Source organism: Penicillium griseofulvum, assembly GCF_001561935.1.
Source record: "Penicillium griseofulvum strain PG3 chromosome Unknown contig_21, whole genome shotgun sequence".
NCBI classification, from domain to species: Eukaryota; Fungi; Ascomycota; class Eurotiomycetes; order Eurotiales; family Aspergillaceae; genus Penicillium; species Penicillium griseofulvum.
Window position 1 is genome coordinate 16,934 of NW_024467480.1, and position 14,287 is coordinate 31,220.

General features: G+C 52.5%; 1 protein-coding gene across 1 annotated transcript; it reads right to left on the reverse strand.

The window, feature by feature from the left end:
• Positions 1-1,664: 1,664 nt before the first annotated feature.
• On the reverse strand, positions 1,665-6,709 carry PGRI_095840 (uncharacterized protein; the record flags this gene model as incomplete). The annotated part of the gene is made up of 5 exons (XM_040797297.1): positions 1,665-2,993; positions 3,055-5,514; positions 5,601-6,147; positions 6,202-6,327; positions 6,507-6,709. The coding sequence occupies 5 exons, from the start codon at positions 6,707-6,709 to the stop codon at positions 1,665-1,667; spliced, it is 4,665 nt and encodes a 1,554-aa protein (XP_040643678.1).
• Positions 6,710-14,287: the final 7,578 nt, after the last annotated feature.

A 14,287-nucleotide genomic window follows, 5' to 3' on the forward strand; every position in this document is an offset into this window, starting at 1 on the left:
ATCCCTCGAGAAAAAGCCCAAGAATGGGCAGATAGGCATCGACTTCAGATTTAAACCACAGCAATGGGGCGGCTCATGGATGTGAAACACCCAGATTGCTTAAGGTTGAGAAAGAACTCTCGGAAATGGAGTAACTATGTCCATGGTGCTTCCGCGATCTTTGCTTGGCGCATAGCCCAAGGTGAAAAGGTTACGCTGCTTTCACCTCCACCACCAGAGCTATTTCATCCGTCGGGTCTATCTTATTACCAATAGAATGCTCTACTTCATGCAGGCTCCCTGGTATACTCAGTTCAATATATTGCATACCTGTATAATTCCGTGAAATGACACACATTATTAGGAGACCTGGCAAGCTTTTGATGAATTAATTTCCGACTTGTGCCTGAGCCATATTACTTAAACATATCTCCAGAATCTCATACTCACATCCCAGCATGTACAGCAAGGTCCATTTCAAACAACCCTATAAATCACAAATTGCAAAACCGACCCCTCACTCCCATCAAGTAAACATCCCCGACAAACGCAATCCCCCAACCATCAAAGACAGCCAGCTAATCGGACGCCTGGCTACCGCAGAACCCTTCTCACTTTTAGTCCCATATACGACCATCTGAGCATTCAAGCAGTACATCGTCTTCTTCGCTTCAGCTGCAGTATGCGAATCACAAACAGCCGTACAAGGATCCGGATCCTCATAAATCCATACTCCATTCGAACAACAAGACTGCGAAACAGCCTTCATATCTCTGTTTGGACTTTTGGTCTGGTACAGTGGGACCTGATTGTAATATTGAATGTTGGAGGGCATGGTGGCGGGCACCGCGTCGCGCGAGTTGTAGCACTCGACCGGCTGTGTGAAATTAGTGTTCATAATAGTAGTCGGCGTCGTAGTGCTTCTTTCTCTATTTAGCGGAACGTGTCGATCGCGGTTCGTGGGGAGAATGAGACGGTAGGACATCAACGGAGAGGGAAGAGATAGTCGGGAGGGAGGGGTTAGTGAGAAGGGAGGAATTGTAAAAGTATATGTTCGAAGATCTTAATACGCACACCACTTTTAACTCCTGTACTGGGCCGCCCCCGCCGCCGGGGAGGAGGGGGGCAACCGGTATTGACTATTGAGTATATTGGTGAGAAGTGGAGGCAGAATCATCCACGATGGACTCAATTTGCTGAGCCCTTTGGCCCTCATTAATGTAATTCGGTTCAACTGCTAACATGAATTGAAAGCCAAAAGCGAGAACTGATAATACGCCCCTTGCTTGGCTATTTGTTTTGCGATCTATATTGTATTCTGCTTGTCTTTCCATCTGGTGAGGGAAACCCTTAAAATCATTTAATAACCAACATCCCTTACAGTCAGGTTTACAATCGAGCCATTTCTTCTTTATGCGCTCGTGGCCCTCGTCGAAGTCCGACAGGTTACAGGATGATGATGATGATGATGATGATTTCATTTACCCCGACCCCTCGCGGACGACATGTTACAGGAAGTAGTAGTAGTAGTATTCATTTACACTGTCCCCTCGCAGAGCGATATGCAGTATACGACAACTATATATCCGAGTATGTACATATAGAATGGTCCACTTCCTGACACTAACTTAGAGCCTCGTCACGGCCTATCGTGGCCAATTGCCGCTTCCATTGTTAGGCTGCCCTTATGGCGCGCGACTGCGAAACCGCTGTGACGCCTCGGCGAAGTCCAATACGGCCTGAACCGTCTTCACCCTCGAGACGGTGTCTGGTTTACCTTTGTCACCTTCGTTTGAGCCTCCCAAGAGGCTCGACACGCTGTTGAACGCGTCCCCGACTTTCCTTCTCAATTCCGTCCTCAGCTCTCGGAGCCTTGGGCATTCTATCAACACGTGGGCAACTGTCTCCTGCGCGCCGCACTCGCACCGATCGTGCTCGCTGTATCCAATTTCTTTACGGTAGCTGGATAGCCAGTTGTGGCCCGTGCGTAGCTGTGTTAGCAGGTACGCGCGGTTCCTGGGTAAATTCCCGTATAGTTTCCTGGTGTATCGCGCCGGTAGGGCGCCGTCAACTTTCCGTAAGTGAGCGCCTTTGGTGCTTGACTTCCACTCTCGTCCCCACTGAGTATAAATATTTCCGCGGACAAATGCGTTCTCCCTCGATAGTAGCGGCCGGAAGGGGTGGGATTTACCCGGTTGCGCAGCTTCTTTGGCCAATCGGTCTGCAGCGTCGTTCCCTGGGATTTCACAATGTCCTGGCATCCATTGGAGGCGGAGCCTAACGTTCACTCTCTGGACTTCAGCGGCTGCTTGGAGGATCGCATGGATGATACGCTGCCCCGATCGACTTTTGACATTCTGGATTGCTTGCAAGGCCGACCTGCTATCACATAAGATTGTTGCCGTTGACTGCACTCCATCCTCGACATTCGTGCGCTGATGGGCCAGCTTGAACACCATATCGACCGCGTAGAAGATGCCAATGAGCTCTGCAACGTGGACCGACCAACGTTCCATCGGGCCCACCTGGACCTGTTGGGATTCTATCACCTCTTCATTGTCGTTGAGTGTAACGATGGCGGCCCCCAGATGGCCCTTCCGCCCGGAGGCGTCCGAGTAGACGATTATGTCTGACGTGTCCTTTGCGGAAACTGCTCGTTCTCTCGCTGTTTCTCGGTCTGGTTCAATCTCAATCTCCGTGAAGGCGTCTTTTCGCCACGGTGGCAGTGGGCGTGGATCAATCGTCTCCAGTTCGTTGAGCCTGTCGACATCCATTGTTTTCAACGCTTCTGCTAAAGGGAAGCGCGCGTACGACCCTATATTGTTTCTCCGATTCTGGGCACGTGATAGTGCGCCCCGAATGGGGTGGTCACGCGGTAGGGTGTGTAGTCTCGCGATGGTGCGCTGTGCGCGATGGCGAAGACGAAGATGCGTAGGGAGCATATGAGCTTCCACCTCTAGCGTTTTGGTGGCTACTGTCCGAAATGCCGATAGAATCCGGATCAACGCGGTTCTCTGTACTGTGTTGAAGTGTCGTAGGTGAGTCTTATCCCGGAGCGGGTCATGCCAGGGATACATAGTCTATGACGGGTGTGACACACGCTCGGTAGAGCTGTCGCATTTGTTCTGGGCGTAAGTGTCGTAGTCCACTTAGCGCGATAGTCGTCTTGGTAGCGCGTTTGATGGTCTGCTGGACGTGTTCCTTCCAACGAAGTCCCTGGTCGAGTACTACCCCCAGCAGATTGGCTGTAGGTGACGGCTTGACTTCGGCTCCATTGAAGGTGATTTGTCCCCCTAAGTGCTCTCCCCTCTTTCTGGTGAGGTGGATGAGCTCGGTTTTCTCCGCCGCGAAGCAGGATCCAGTTCGCCGCGCCCACTCTTCAATCCGAGGGATATCCCCGGACTGTATTTTGGCCAAGTTTTCCTCGGCCGAGTGGCCCACTCGCCAGCGGAAGTAGTCGTCAATGAATGCCGACGCGCCTCCGTGGGAGTTGACTGGCTGGTCGACCAGATCGGCGTTGAAGAAAGCAAACAAGATGGGAGAGAGTGGCGACCCTTGCGCTAATCCTGCATTGGCTAGGGGCTTTGTCTCGGTACGGAAGTCATCCAATCCAATATTGTCGTGTCGGTCGCTCATGCAACTCGCGATCCATTTCCTTGCCGCTATCGGAATCCCTCTCGCTTGTAGCGCGGCGTCTAGGCTCACCCAGTTCACCCCGTTAAAGGCACCCTTGAGGTCGAATGCAATTAGCGTTACCACTTTGTGTTTATACCACGCTTGGTCGATCGCATTAGACAGCACCAGCAATGCTTGCTCGGTAGTTCTGCCTGGGCGTCCGCCAAACTGGCTGTTTGGTAGCAGGTCGTGCTTCTCCGCCAGATAGGACAACCGTCGGACTATCACTGACTCGAGAAGCTTGCCGAGAGTGTTCAGAAGTGAAATGGGACGGTAGGTACCGGGCGTCGAGTAATCAGGTTTACCAGGTTTCCGCAAAACGACGATTTTCGCACTTCGCCATTGTTTTGGATGGTGCCCTAAGTTTATACACGCTGCAAAGATGCCGGTGATAAAGGACTTCAAGTATACCCATAGTTTCTTCCAGACCAGCATCGGCAGATTGTCCTCCCCTGGTGCCGTCGCCCCTTTCGCTGCCTTCAATGATCCCTCAATCTCGAGTTCGGTGATCGGTTGCGACGGGAGATCCGCCTGTGGCAACGCTGGTGGGCTAGGATCGGGTATGTTCATTGCGGGAAAGAATGCTTCAAGCAAGGTCTTCGCTTTGTCTTCGTTCTGGGTGAGCTCCTCCGAGCCAACTTGTAGGGCTGGGGTACAGCCCCACGTCTCTCGAGGCTTCATGTAGGTTGCTGCTTTCCAGAGCTTCCCTTCGCCCGCCTCGTCTAGGAACTGCTTCCAATGCGACGCTTTGGCCTTCTCTATGGTCCGAGTCCATGCTCGACGCTTTTGTTGCATGGCCTGAAAGGCAGCAGTAGTGCTGGCATGGTTTCGTCCTAGCCCCACACAGCTAGCTTGCCACCTCTTTTGCAGTTGATTGACTTCAACTTGTTGAACCTTGAGGTCTGGTGTAAACCATTGTTTCGAGTATGGCGTTGGGCGAGTATCAGGTATGAACCGGTCAACGGCCTGGGCCGTCGCTGATGTAAGTTCTTCCACAATTCGGTCGAGTGCTGGTCGAGTCTTAATGTCTTTCCAGGGGCTCATCTGCCGGGTTACTTCTTCGCCAATTCTGTCCCAGTCCGCGCGTTCGTACGCCTTTCTTGCTTTGGTGCTTGGCTTGCTCTGGGGTTGCAGATTCCATTCCGAGTAGGTGGCGCGGTGGTCGGATCCGTATTCGTGATATAGATGACATTTGATAAGCAGATCCGGTCTGTCTGTCACTGTCTGGTCGGTGGTCGAGTTTTGTCCTGGGCTGTTCAAGGCCCAAAACGTTGCTGTGCCTCGAGGGAGGCAGCTGTGAAGATTGTGAGTTTGGAAAAAATCAATCAGCTCGCTGGCTTCTTCGATAAATCCAGATGGGATATGACTGCCGCCCCACATTGGGTGATGTCGGTTAAAGTCGCCGAAAAGAATGATGCTTATAGACCGCTGCTCATTTTGCGTTGTGGTTGTGATGGTGTTTTGTATTGCTGTGAGCGCTGGTGATGCTGGCGCGTTGTCGGTCGTGAATAGTGGGACTGGAGGTATGTAGACCGAAAAGATAAGGATTTGGAAGTCGGCTGACCAGATCTTAATGGCTGTGACATCTGGGTGGTCGCAAGGTATCTGGCAGTGTGAGGAGGTAGAGATTCGTCTATTTACGTAGATGAGGCTGCGGAATCGAACTGCATCGGTCTGCGTGGTAGGTCGGTATAGTCGCCAGGCGCTATGGTTGACATGTGTGCGATACGTGGTAATGGATGGCTCCTGGATCAGAAGAATATCTAGATCTTGGATCTGAGGGTCATTGATCAGTGCCTCCATTCTCGGTCCTGATTTCATCATGTTCAACTGTAGAATGCGGAGGTTTCTCTCTAGCATCTAGCGGGGTTGGTCGCCGCTGGAGCTGAGCAGTGTCGATCGCCAGTAGGGTGTTCACCACTACAGTCGAGGCATCAGGCCCTTACTCCGGGTGGGCAACGCTCTCGTTCGTGTTGGCCCACACAGTGCCCGCATCGTGGCGTTTCCTTGCATGACCATGCTAGGTGGCCAAACTGTTGGCACCGGAAGCATCTCTTCTTCTTGAATTCGCGTCGTTCAATGTAATGAAGGTAGTGCTTGTTGACAACGAAACCATTTCGAAGGATATGTTCCGCCCCCTCCGTAGAGTCGAACAAGACTCCCAGTGATGCAAATTTACCCAGGGGCTTGTCCTTCGCCTTCATCCAGGCCAGCTCTTCGATGCGGAAGCCGTGTTCTGTTAGGTCGTTGTCTTCGGTGATTTTATCTACTGCCTGGGCCGCCCCGGTCTCTAGGTCGAACTCCTCGGTGGGAGTTCGGTGTATAACGATACCGAACCGTGGTTTTACCAGCTTCGTGTTATTGCCTAGGTTATGTAGCCACTCGGTGTTGTTTCGGGCCACGTTAGCTGACTCCGTGTTCTTGAATCGAATGATATAGCCAGTTTTGGTGGTGCCAATACCAGCCACTTGAGCGTCTTGCGTCGTAACGTCGCTTTGCAGTGCCGTGCGGATGTGCGTGTTAGCGGCTTCGATAGGGAGATATCACCCGAAAGCGTGTCCGTCGTTGTTAATATTGTCCCTTGGATCGACAAAGGTCCTCTGAGTGCTGATTCGAACGCAATTTTGTTCTTTGTCGGGTGGTTGGTGGTTCAGCGGGGAGGTGCCATTGCCGCTGTTAGCTGCGACGGTAGCCCAAGTTGAGTTCGCAAAGCTTTCACCTCCTCGTAAAGCTTCTCATTCTGTTCCTGGAGGACGTTCTGGCTGTGCTTGATTTCCTGAAGTTCATTTTGGGTGGCTGCGATGACCGCGGTTTGGTGGCGGATGACGTCCTTCAGCGTGCCAATGAGTTACCACACCTCTTTGGTGGTGATTCGACCCGCAGGGTCCGATGGTGCGAAAGCATCGCTACCCCGGGTTCGCTTCCGAGTCTCATAGAGCAAGTCGGACCTGTCTGCAGCTACCGTGGCCTGAAGTTCTTCTCCTAGGATGCTGGCGATGGATTCTTGGATGTTTGTGGGAAAGGGCTCGGGCCCTCCCGTCGGTGGGTCCGCCATCGCTTTGGGGATGGTTCCCGCTCGGTACACAACGTTAAAGTTTATATCCCCGTATTATCGACACCAACTTTCCTCGGAGAATGTGTTCGCTTTGTTCTGTCAACCTTCGGGCTGCCTCTGGAAGAAGGGCACGCCTTTGCTCTGCTGGACGGGAGTGACGTATCCGAATCTGAACTATTACCCTCTGCTGAAGATGGTGTAAGCGCTCATTCGTTTGAAACAGTAAATTATTCAAAGTACTGCAAAGGAATTCAAGCTGCTGTGTGCATTCCTTATCGCCTATGCAGCTAGCGAAAGCAACAGCAGCCTGAAGCATTTCAAGCAAGGATTCGCTATCTTGAAGAATTCTGTAGACTGCCGCATGGCGTATATTGCACACTGTATGCCTTAGGCTGCGAAGTTTAGCCAATATCTGGTGAAAACCTTTCGAAGATACGTATTTTTTATGCTGGTTCAAAAATGGGAAGAGTCTGTCCAGCTCCATTGACTCTGCACAAACCCACTCGGCCGACCGACACGCCTGGGGTAGCCAACGTTGGATAAAGCGGAATCCACTTTGCTCCAACATTTCTTGCACTGCTTCCAAGACAAGGTGCTGAGCGCGGAAAGGCACCTTCTTAGGGATGCTCTCTCGAAACGTGGAAACATCCCCTGGCAACCCTTAAAAGACTGTCGGTATACTCATGTGGCGAGCCATGTTATTGGGGGCTTACCATGATTGAGCCATTCTTTCCTAGTCCGTGGCACCACTCGTCGGGAAGGATGTATCGTATGATATATACTGATTGGCAAATTTGGGATACGAATTATGAAAAAACCTCGAAGCCTGATAACGACGAGTATGCAGAAATTTTTGCGTATGAGGTGAATGGGAAAACGACTTATTTATCTCTGTAAACTTTCAATCGCGACTCCCGAGACGGTGTTATATCTCCAGGAGACGAAGCGGTTGATAGGACTTGCAGTTTACTTAGATTTACGTTTGCGAATTTTGTTGGTGTTGCAACAAGACGGAATGCAGATTTTCCGCCGGGCTTGGTGACAGATGAAGCAAAATGTTGAGGAATCTAAATTCCATATCATTTCGGTCTAGTTCGAGATATTCGTATTGGTGGTACGCTTGTAGTGCTGAACGTTCACATACGAACGAACGCACTTGACCGATTCCTAACCGACCAGGGCAACTTTAGAGGGCTCTGAAAGCAATCTGTCACTCAGGACCAACGTGTCTGGAGCAATGTTTCTACCTATATAAATCCAGATTTGTATAACAGGCCTGGGCCGCTTCTTTCTATCTCCTTGTTGCTGCAGTTCTACAACATCGAGTTTCTAAATGGCGCCGGTTGAGAGTCCTATAAAACAGGAGCAGCTGCGCAAGCGCCGCGTAAAACAGGAGCAGCTGCGCAAGCGCCGCAATAACCTGCTACGCCGTCACAATGATTTCTGGCGCTTGTATTCAATCAAAAGTTGGGTAGTTATGGAAATGCCGAACGGCCGCCTCTATACCTACTATTCTCACCCCGATGTCGCTGTCCCAACTAAACAGGAAATAGTAAGATTTTGCTTATATTTTTGGCCACTTGAACGTCTTGTCTCTAACTCATATAGACTCAACGTCGTCAGCCTGCGGTCCACAAATCTCCACCCGACTATGGCCCCTATGAGTCGGCCAATGAAGCAATACCGAAGCTGCCAGCGATTACTGTTTTGGGGCGTTGCAACGAACTATGGAGTACTTTGTCACGCTACATAACAAGGTAGCCAACACCAAAATTTATGAGGAAACTGAGAGGTGTTTCCAATTTTTGTACAGAAGTAATCGCAGGCCTCATGAATGGAAAACGGAGCTTGAGAACACTTTCGTAGAGAAGAATTTCTGCTGCATCTTTCTAAGTTGCAGGGGGTTGGAAATATAGACGACCACAACGCACAGGTAGCATGCGTAGGACTAGGAACGTGCATCTTCGGTGTGGTCTGCTCGCCAGTGTACATGTAGCCAAAGACTGTATTTCGGGTATATTTTCAAACCGCCACTTATTGACAAAGTTGCTGAAGTAGACTAGAGAGAGCCAGTCTAGGACAGTAACCTTTAGAACCAAGCGTAAGGATTAGTTGGTGAACTATATCAAAACAAGTTACAGGATGGATGGATGGATGGATGATTTCATTTACCCCGACCTCTCGCCAAAGCGATATGCAGGCTACAGCAACTATATATATCCGTGTATGTACATGTGTGATGTGCCACTTCCTGAAAACGAATTTGGAGCCTCGTCAAAGCCTATCATGGCCTAGTTGCCGTTCACGTTGTTAGGCTGCCCTTATGGCGCGCGACTTTGAAACCGCTGTGACGCCTCAGCGAAGTCCAACACGGCGTTCACCGTTTTGGCTCGCGAGACGGTGTCTGGTTTACCTCTCTCACCTTCTTTGGAGCCTCCCAGCAGACTCGATACGTTGCTAAACGCGTCCCCAACCTTCATTCTTAATTCTCTTCTCAACTCCTGTAGTTTTGGACAGTCCACCAGGACGTGAGTGACTGTTTCTTGCGCGCCGCACGCGCAGTGATCGTCGTCACGGAAGCCAATAGCATTCCTAAAGGTGGATAACCAATTATGGCCTGTGCGCAGCTGTGTCAGCAAGTACGCCCGGCCCCTGGGCAGGTTCCCATAAAGCTTCCTAGTGTAGGCCGCCGGCAGAGTGTTATCGATCTTCCGTAGGTGACCGCCTTTGGTGGATGATTGCCATTCACGCCTCCACTGAGCACGGATGTTGTCGCGAATAAGCGCCTTCGTCCTTGTCAGCAGAGGGCGGAAGGGATGTGATTTGCCCGGGCTTGCCGCGTCCTTGGCCAGCCGATCTGCTGCGTCGTTTCCTGGATTGTCGCAGTGTCCAGGTATCCATTGGAGACGAAGTGCGATTCCCTTTCCTTGGACCTCTGTGGCCGCCTGGAGGATCGCGTGGATGATACGTTGTCCTGATTTGTTACCTGGGCTCTGGATTGCTTGCAGGGCTGATCTGCTGTCGCAGAGGATCGTCGCCGTTATTGTTCCATAATGTTCCGTTCTTGGCCGCTGGTGACTGATCTTGAACACTGTACTGACAGCGTAGAAAATGCCTATCAGCTCTGCTACGTGAACTGACCACCGGTCCATCGGTCCCACCTGGATCTGCTGGGATTCGATGGCCTCTAGGTTGTTATCGAGTGCAACAACAGCAGCGCCTAAGTGGCCTTCACGTCCCGAAGCATCAGAATAGATCACGATGGCAGGGGTGGACCGAACAGCCTCAGCCCGTTCTCTTGCCGTCTCTCGGTCTGACCCGATCTCAATCTCCGTGAAGGACTCGGTTCGCCACGGTGGTAGCGGTCGTGGGTCAATCGTCTCCAATTCATCTAGACTCACTGGGTTCATGGTCTTTAGGGCTTCCGCCAGTGGAAAACGAGCGTACGACCCGATGCTGTCCCTACGTTTCTGAGCTCGCCGTAGTGTGTCCCAAATGGGGTGATCTCGCGGTAGAGTGTGGAGGCTTGCGATGGTATTCTGCGCTCGGTGGCGGAGGCGCAGGTGCGTTGGCAGAACGTGTGCTTCTACTTCCAGGGTTGTAGTAGCTACCGTCCTGAAAGCCGATAAGATGCGGATCAACGTGGTCCTCTGGACTGTGTTCAGGTGTCGCAAGTGAGTCTTGTCTCGCAAAGGGTCGTACCAGACCGTCGACGCGTAGTCCACGACCGGCGTGACACAGGCTTGGTAGAGCTGTCGCATCTGTTCTGGGCGTAAATGCCGCAGCCCGCCTAAAGCAATACTGACCTTGATTGCTCGTTTGATCGCTTGTTGGACGTGTTCTTTCCAGCGAAGCTCCTGGTCGAAAATCACGCCCAGCAGCTTGGCCGTGGGCGACGCTTCAACTGTCTTCCCGTTAATAGCCACCTGTCCCTGGAGCTGTTCGCTTCGTTTCCTGGTGATATGAATGAGCTCGGTTTTCTCTGCTGCGAAGCAGGACCCGGTTCGACGGGCCCATGCTTCAATGCGGGGGATGTCTTCAGATTGGATCTTGGCTAGGTTGTCTTCAGCTGACCGACCTACTCGCCAGCGGAAGTAGTCGTCGATGAAGGCGAATGCGCCGCCGTGGAAGGTGACGGGTTGGTCGACTAGGTCGGAGTTGAAGAATGTAAACAGAATAGGCGAGAGGGGTGAGCCCTGTGCTAGTCCTGCATTCGCTAGCGGCGTGACCTCGGTGCGGAAGTCATCAAATCCTATGCTAGCGTGGCGGTCGCTCATGAAGCTCGCGATCCATTTTCTAGCCACGGTTGGGATTCTCCTTGCCCGGAGACAGGCGTCTAGGCTGGTCTTGTTGACTCCGTTGAAGGCGCCTTTTAGGTCAAATGCCACCAGCGTCACTACTTTGTGTTTGTACCACGCCCGGTCAATCGCGTTGGAGAGGACCAAAAGGGCCTGTTCAGTGGTTCTGCCTGGTCGCCCGCCGAATTGGGTGTCCGGTAGTAGACCGTGTTTTTCGGCGAGATATGACAGTCGTCGCGCCATCACCGCCTCCAGAAGTTTACCTAGTGTGTTAAGGAGTGAGATCGGGCGATACGCTCCGGGGACCGAGTAATCTGGTTTCTTGGGTTTCTGTAGCACCACAATCTTTGCGCTCCGCCATCGCTTCGGGTGGTATCCTAGGCTAATGGACGCGGTGAAAATTCCCGTGATGTAGTGCTTGAGGTATCCCCACAGCTGTTTCCACATGAGCGTCGGTACGCCGTCTTCGCCAGGTGCGGTAGATCCCTTCGTAGATTTCAGAGATCGCTGGATCTCTCGCTCGGTGATAGGTTGCCACGGGAGTTCTAGAGGTGCTCGGGCGAGCGGAACTTCGTCGGGTTCGTCCATTTTCGGGAAGAAAGAATCTAGGAAAGCCTGTGCCTTTTCCTTGTTTTCGGTGAGCTCGTTGGTGCCAACGTGTAAGGCCGGGATGCACCCCCAGGCCTCTCGCGGTTTCATATAGGTAGCTGCTTTCCAGAGCTTCCCTTCCCCAGCTTCATCTAGGAATTGTTTCCAGTGTGACGCTTTGACTTTCTCGATAGTTCGAGTCCAAATTCGTCGTTTCTGTTGCATCTCTTGGAAGAGGGTCATGGAGTAGGCGTCGTGTCGCCCGTGTTCCGCACAGCTCTCTTGCCACTTCCGGCGCAGGTAGTTAACCTCGATCTGCTGTTTTTTAAGGTCCGGGGTAAACCAGCGTTTAGAGTATGGTGTTGGTCGTAGATCGGGGGTGTATCTATCCACCGCCGTGGCAGTTGCTTCTGTGAGCCTTTCAACTGCCTCATCTAGCGCCGGTCTCGTTTTCACTTCCTTCCACGGGCCTATCTGTCGAACCACGTCTTCGGCGATCTTGGCCCAGTCCGCGCGGTCGTAGGCTTTCTTCGCCTTAGCGGCGGGCTGGCGCCGAGGTCTCAGGTTCCATTCCGAGTACGATGCGCGGTGGTCTGACCCGTAGTTCTCGTGGTAGAGATGGCACTTGATGAGCTGTTCTGGCCGGTTCGTGACCGTCTGATCTATAGTGGTGCTCTTCCCTGGATCGTTAAGGGGCCAGAATGTTGCTGTCCCTCGTGGCAGACAGCCGTGTAGGCCATGCGTTTGGAAGAAGTTGATCAATTCGCTCGCATCTTCAATAAATTGCGGTTGAATGTGGTTGGTGCCCCACGCCGGGTGGTGGCGGTTAAAATCACCGGAGAGGATGACGGTCGTTATCCTTTGATCCTCCTGGTTATTGGATATGATTGTGTTCTGTATTGCCGTGAGTGCTAGTTCCGCCGACGCCTCGTTGGGCGTGAAAAGCGGGACGCATGAGAGGTAAACCGAAAAGATAAGAAATTGAGATTCGGCCGTCCAGATTTTGATAGCTGTGACGTCCGGGTGGTCGCAGGCGATCTGTCGATGGGAAGAGGTTGAGGCTTTCCGGTTGACATAGATCAGACTGCGAAACCGACCTGCATCGGTCTCGGTGGTCGGTCGGTACAGCCGCCAGGCGCTGTGATTGACGTGTGTTTGATAGGTGGTGATAGACGGTTCTTGGATCAGGAGTACATCCAGATCCTGGCTCTGGTGGTCGTTGATGAGCGCTTCCATCCTAGGCCCCGATTTCATGATGTTTAACTGTAGTATGCGTAGGTTTGTCTCTAACATTGGGAGTTAGAGGTTGCCGGCGTCAGGCACTGGCGATCACTGGTTGGGTGTTCACCACCGCAGTCGAGGCATCGGGCTCTTACGCCTGGGGGGCACCGTTCCCGTTCGTGTTGGCCAGCGCAATGTCCACATCGAGGTGTTTCTTTGCAGGACCATGCGAAGTGTCCGAACCGTTGACACCGGAAGCATCTCTTTCTTTTTAGTTCGCAGCGTTCCACACTGCCGATAAATCTCTGGCCCACGATGAAGCCATTTTCTAGTATAAAATCGGTCCCTTCCGCGGTGTCGAACCAGATGCCGAGGGATGCGAACTTTCCTAGCGCCTTATCTTTCTTCTTAAGCCACGCGATCTCCTCAATCCGGAATCCTCGCCCGGTAAGGTCATTCTCTTCCGTGATTTTCTCGATCGCCTGGGCGTTTGCGTTTTCTAGGTCAAAGTCCTCTGTCGGAGTCCGGTGTACCACGACGCCGAACCGTGGCTTGACCAGTTTCGTGTTATTTCCTAACTCGTTCAGCCATTCGCTATTTTTGCGGGCCGCTTCCGCCGACGCTGGGTCCTTGAACCGGATCACATATCCGGTTTTCGTGGTGCCAACCCCAGCCACTTGGGCGTCTTGTGTGGGCGGTGTGCTCAACAGCGCCGTGCGGATGTGGGTGTTCGCGGTCTCCGTTGGGAGATATCGCCCAAAGGTGTTTTGTTCGCTGTTATCATTGTCTCTCGGGTCCACATAGGAGCGCTGGGTGCTGATTCGGATGCAGTTTTGATCCTTCCCCGGGCGTTGGTGGTTTTGTTGAGGAGGTGGGTGGCTCGCTGCTACTGTAGCCCACGATTTTGCTGCGAGTGATGATGATGGTAGCGCATCAATTTGCGCCCGTAAGGCTCGTACTTCCTCATGAAGTTTCTCGTTCTGGGTATGGAGGACGTGCTGGTCGTGCTTCACTTCTAACAATTCGTTCTTAGTGGATTGGATGAGCTCGGTTTGGTAGGCGATCGTTTTTTTTAAGCTGTCGATCAGTCGCCAGATTTCTCGAGTCGTGACGCGGCCATTGGTGTCTCCGGCGCTCGCGGTCTCGACGTTCGAGCGTGCTGCGGTGGTGTGGCCATCGCTAGGCCGGGTCTGTCTTCTGGTCCGAGGCGCGGTGGTCGGATTAAGGTTGTCTAACGCACCGGTCGTTGTCGTTCCTGGCGTGGTTGTGCGAGGGGGCTCGGGCCCTCCCGCATGTGGGTCTGCCATCTCTTCCGTTCGGTACACAAACAATTTCTCCGGTACAGGATCGATATTCTCCGAAAGCTAGGTACCCAACGGATCCAACCTGTGAAATCTTGGGCTGGTACCGGCTGGCTGGTACAGCGGCTGGTCCGCCTATACAGGATGGATCGAAATTGGTCTCACAAGTT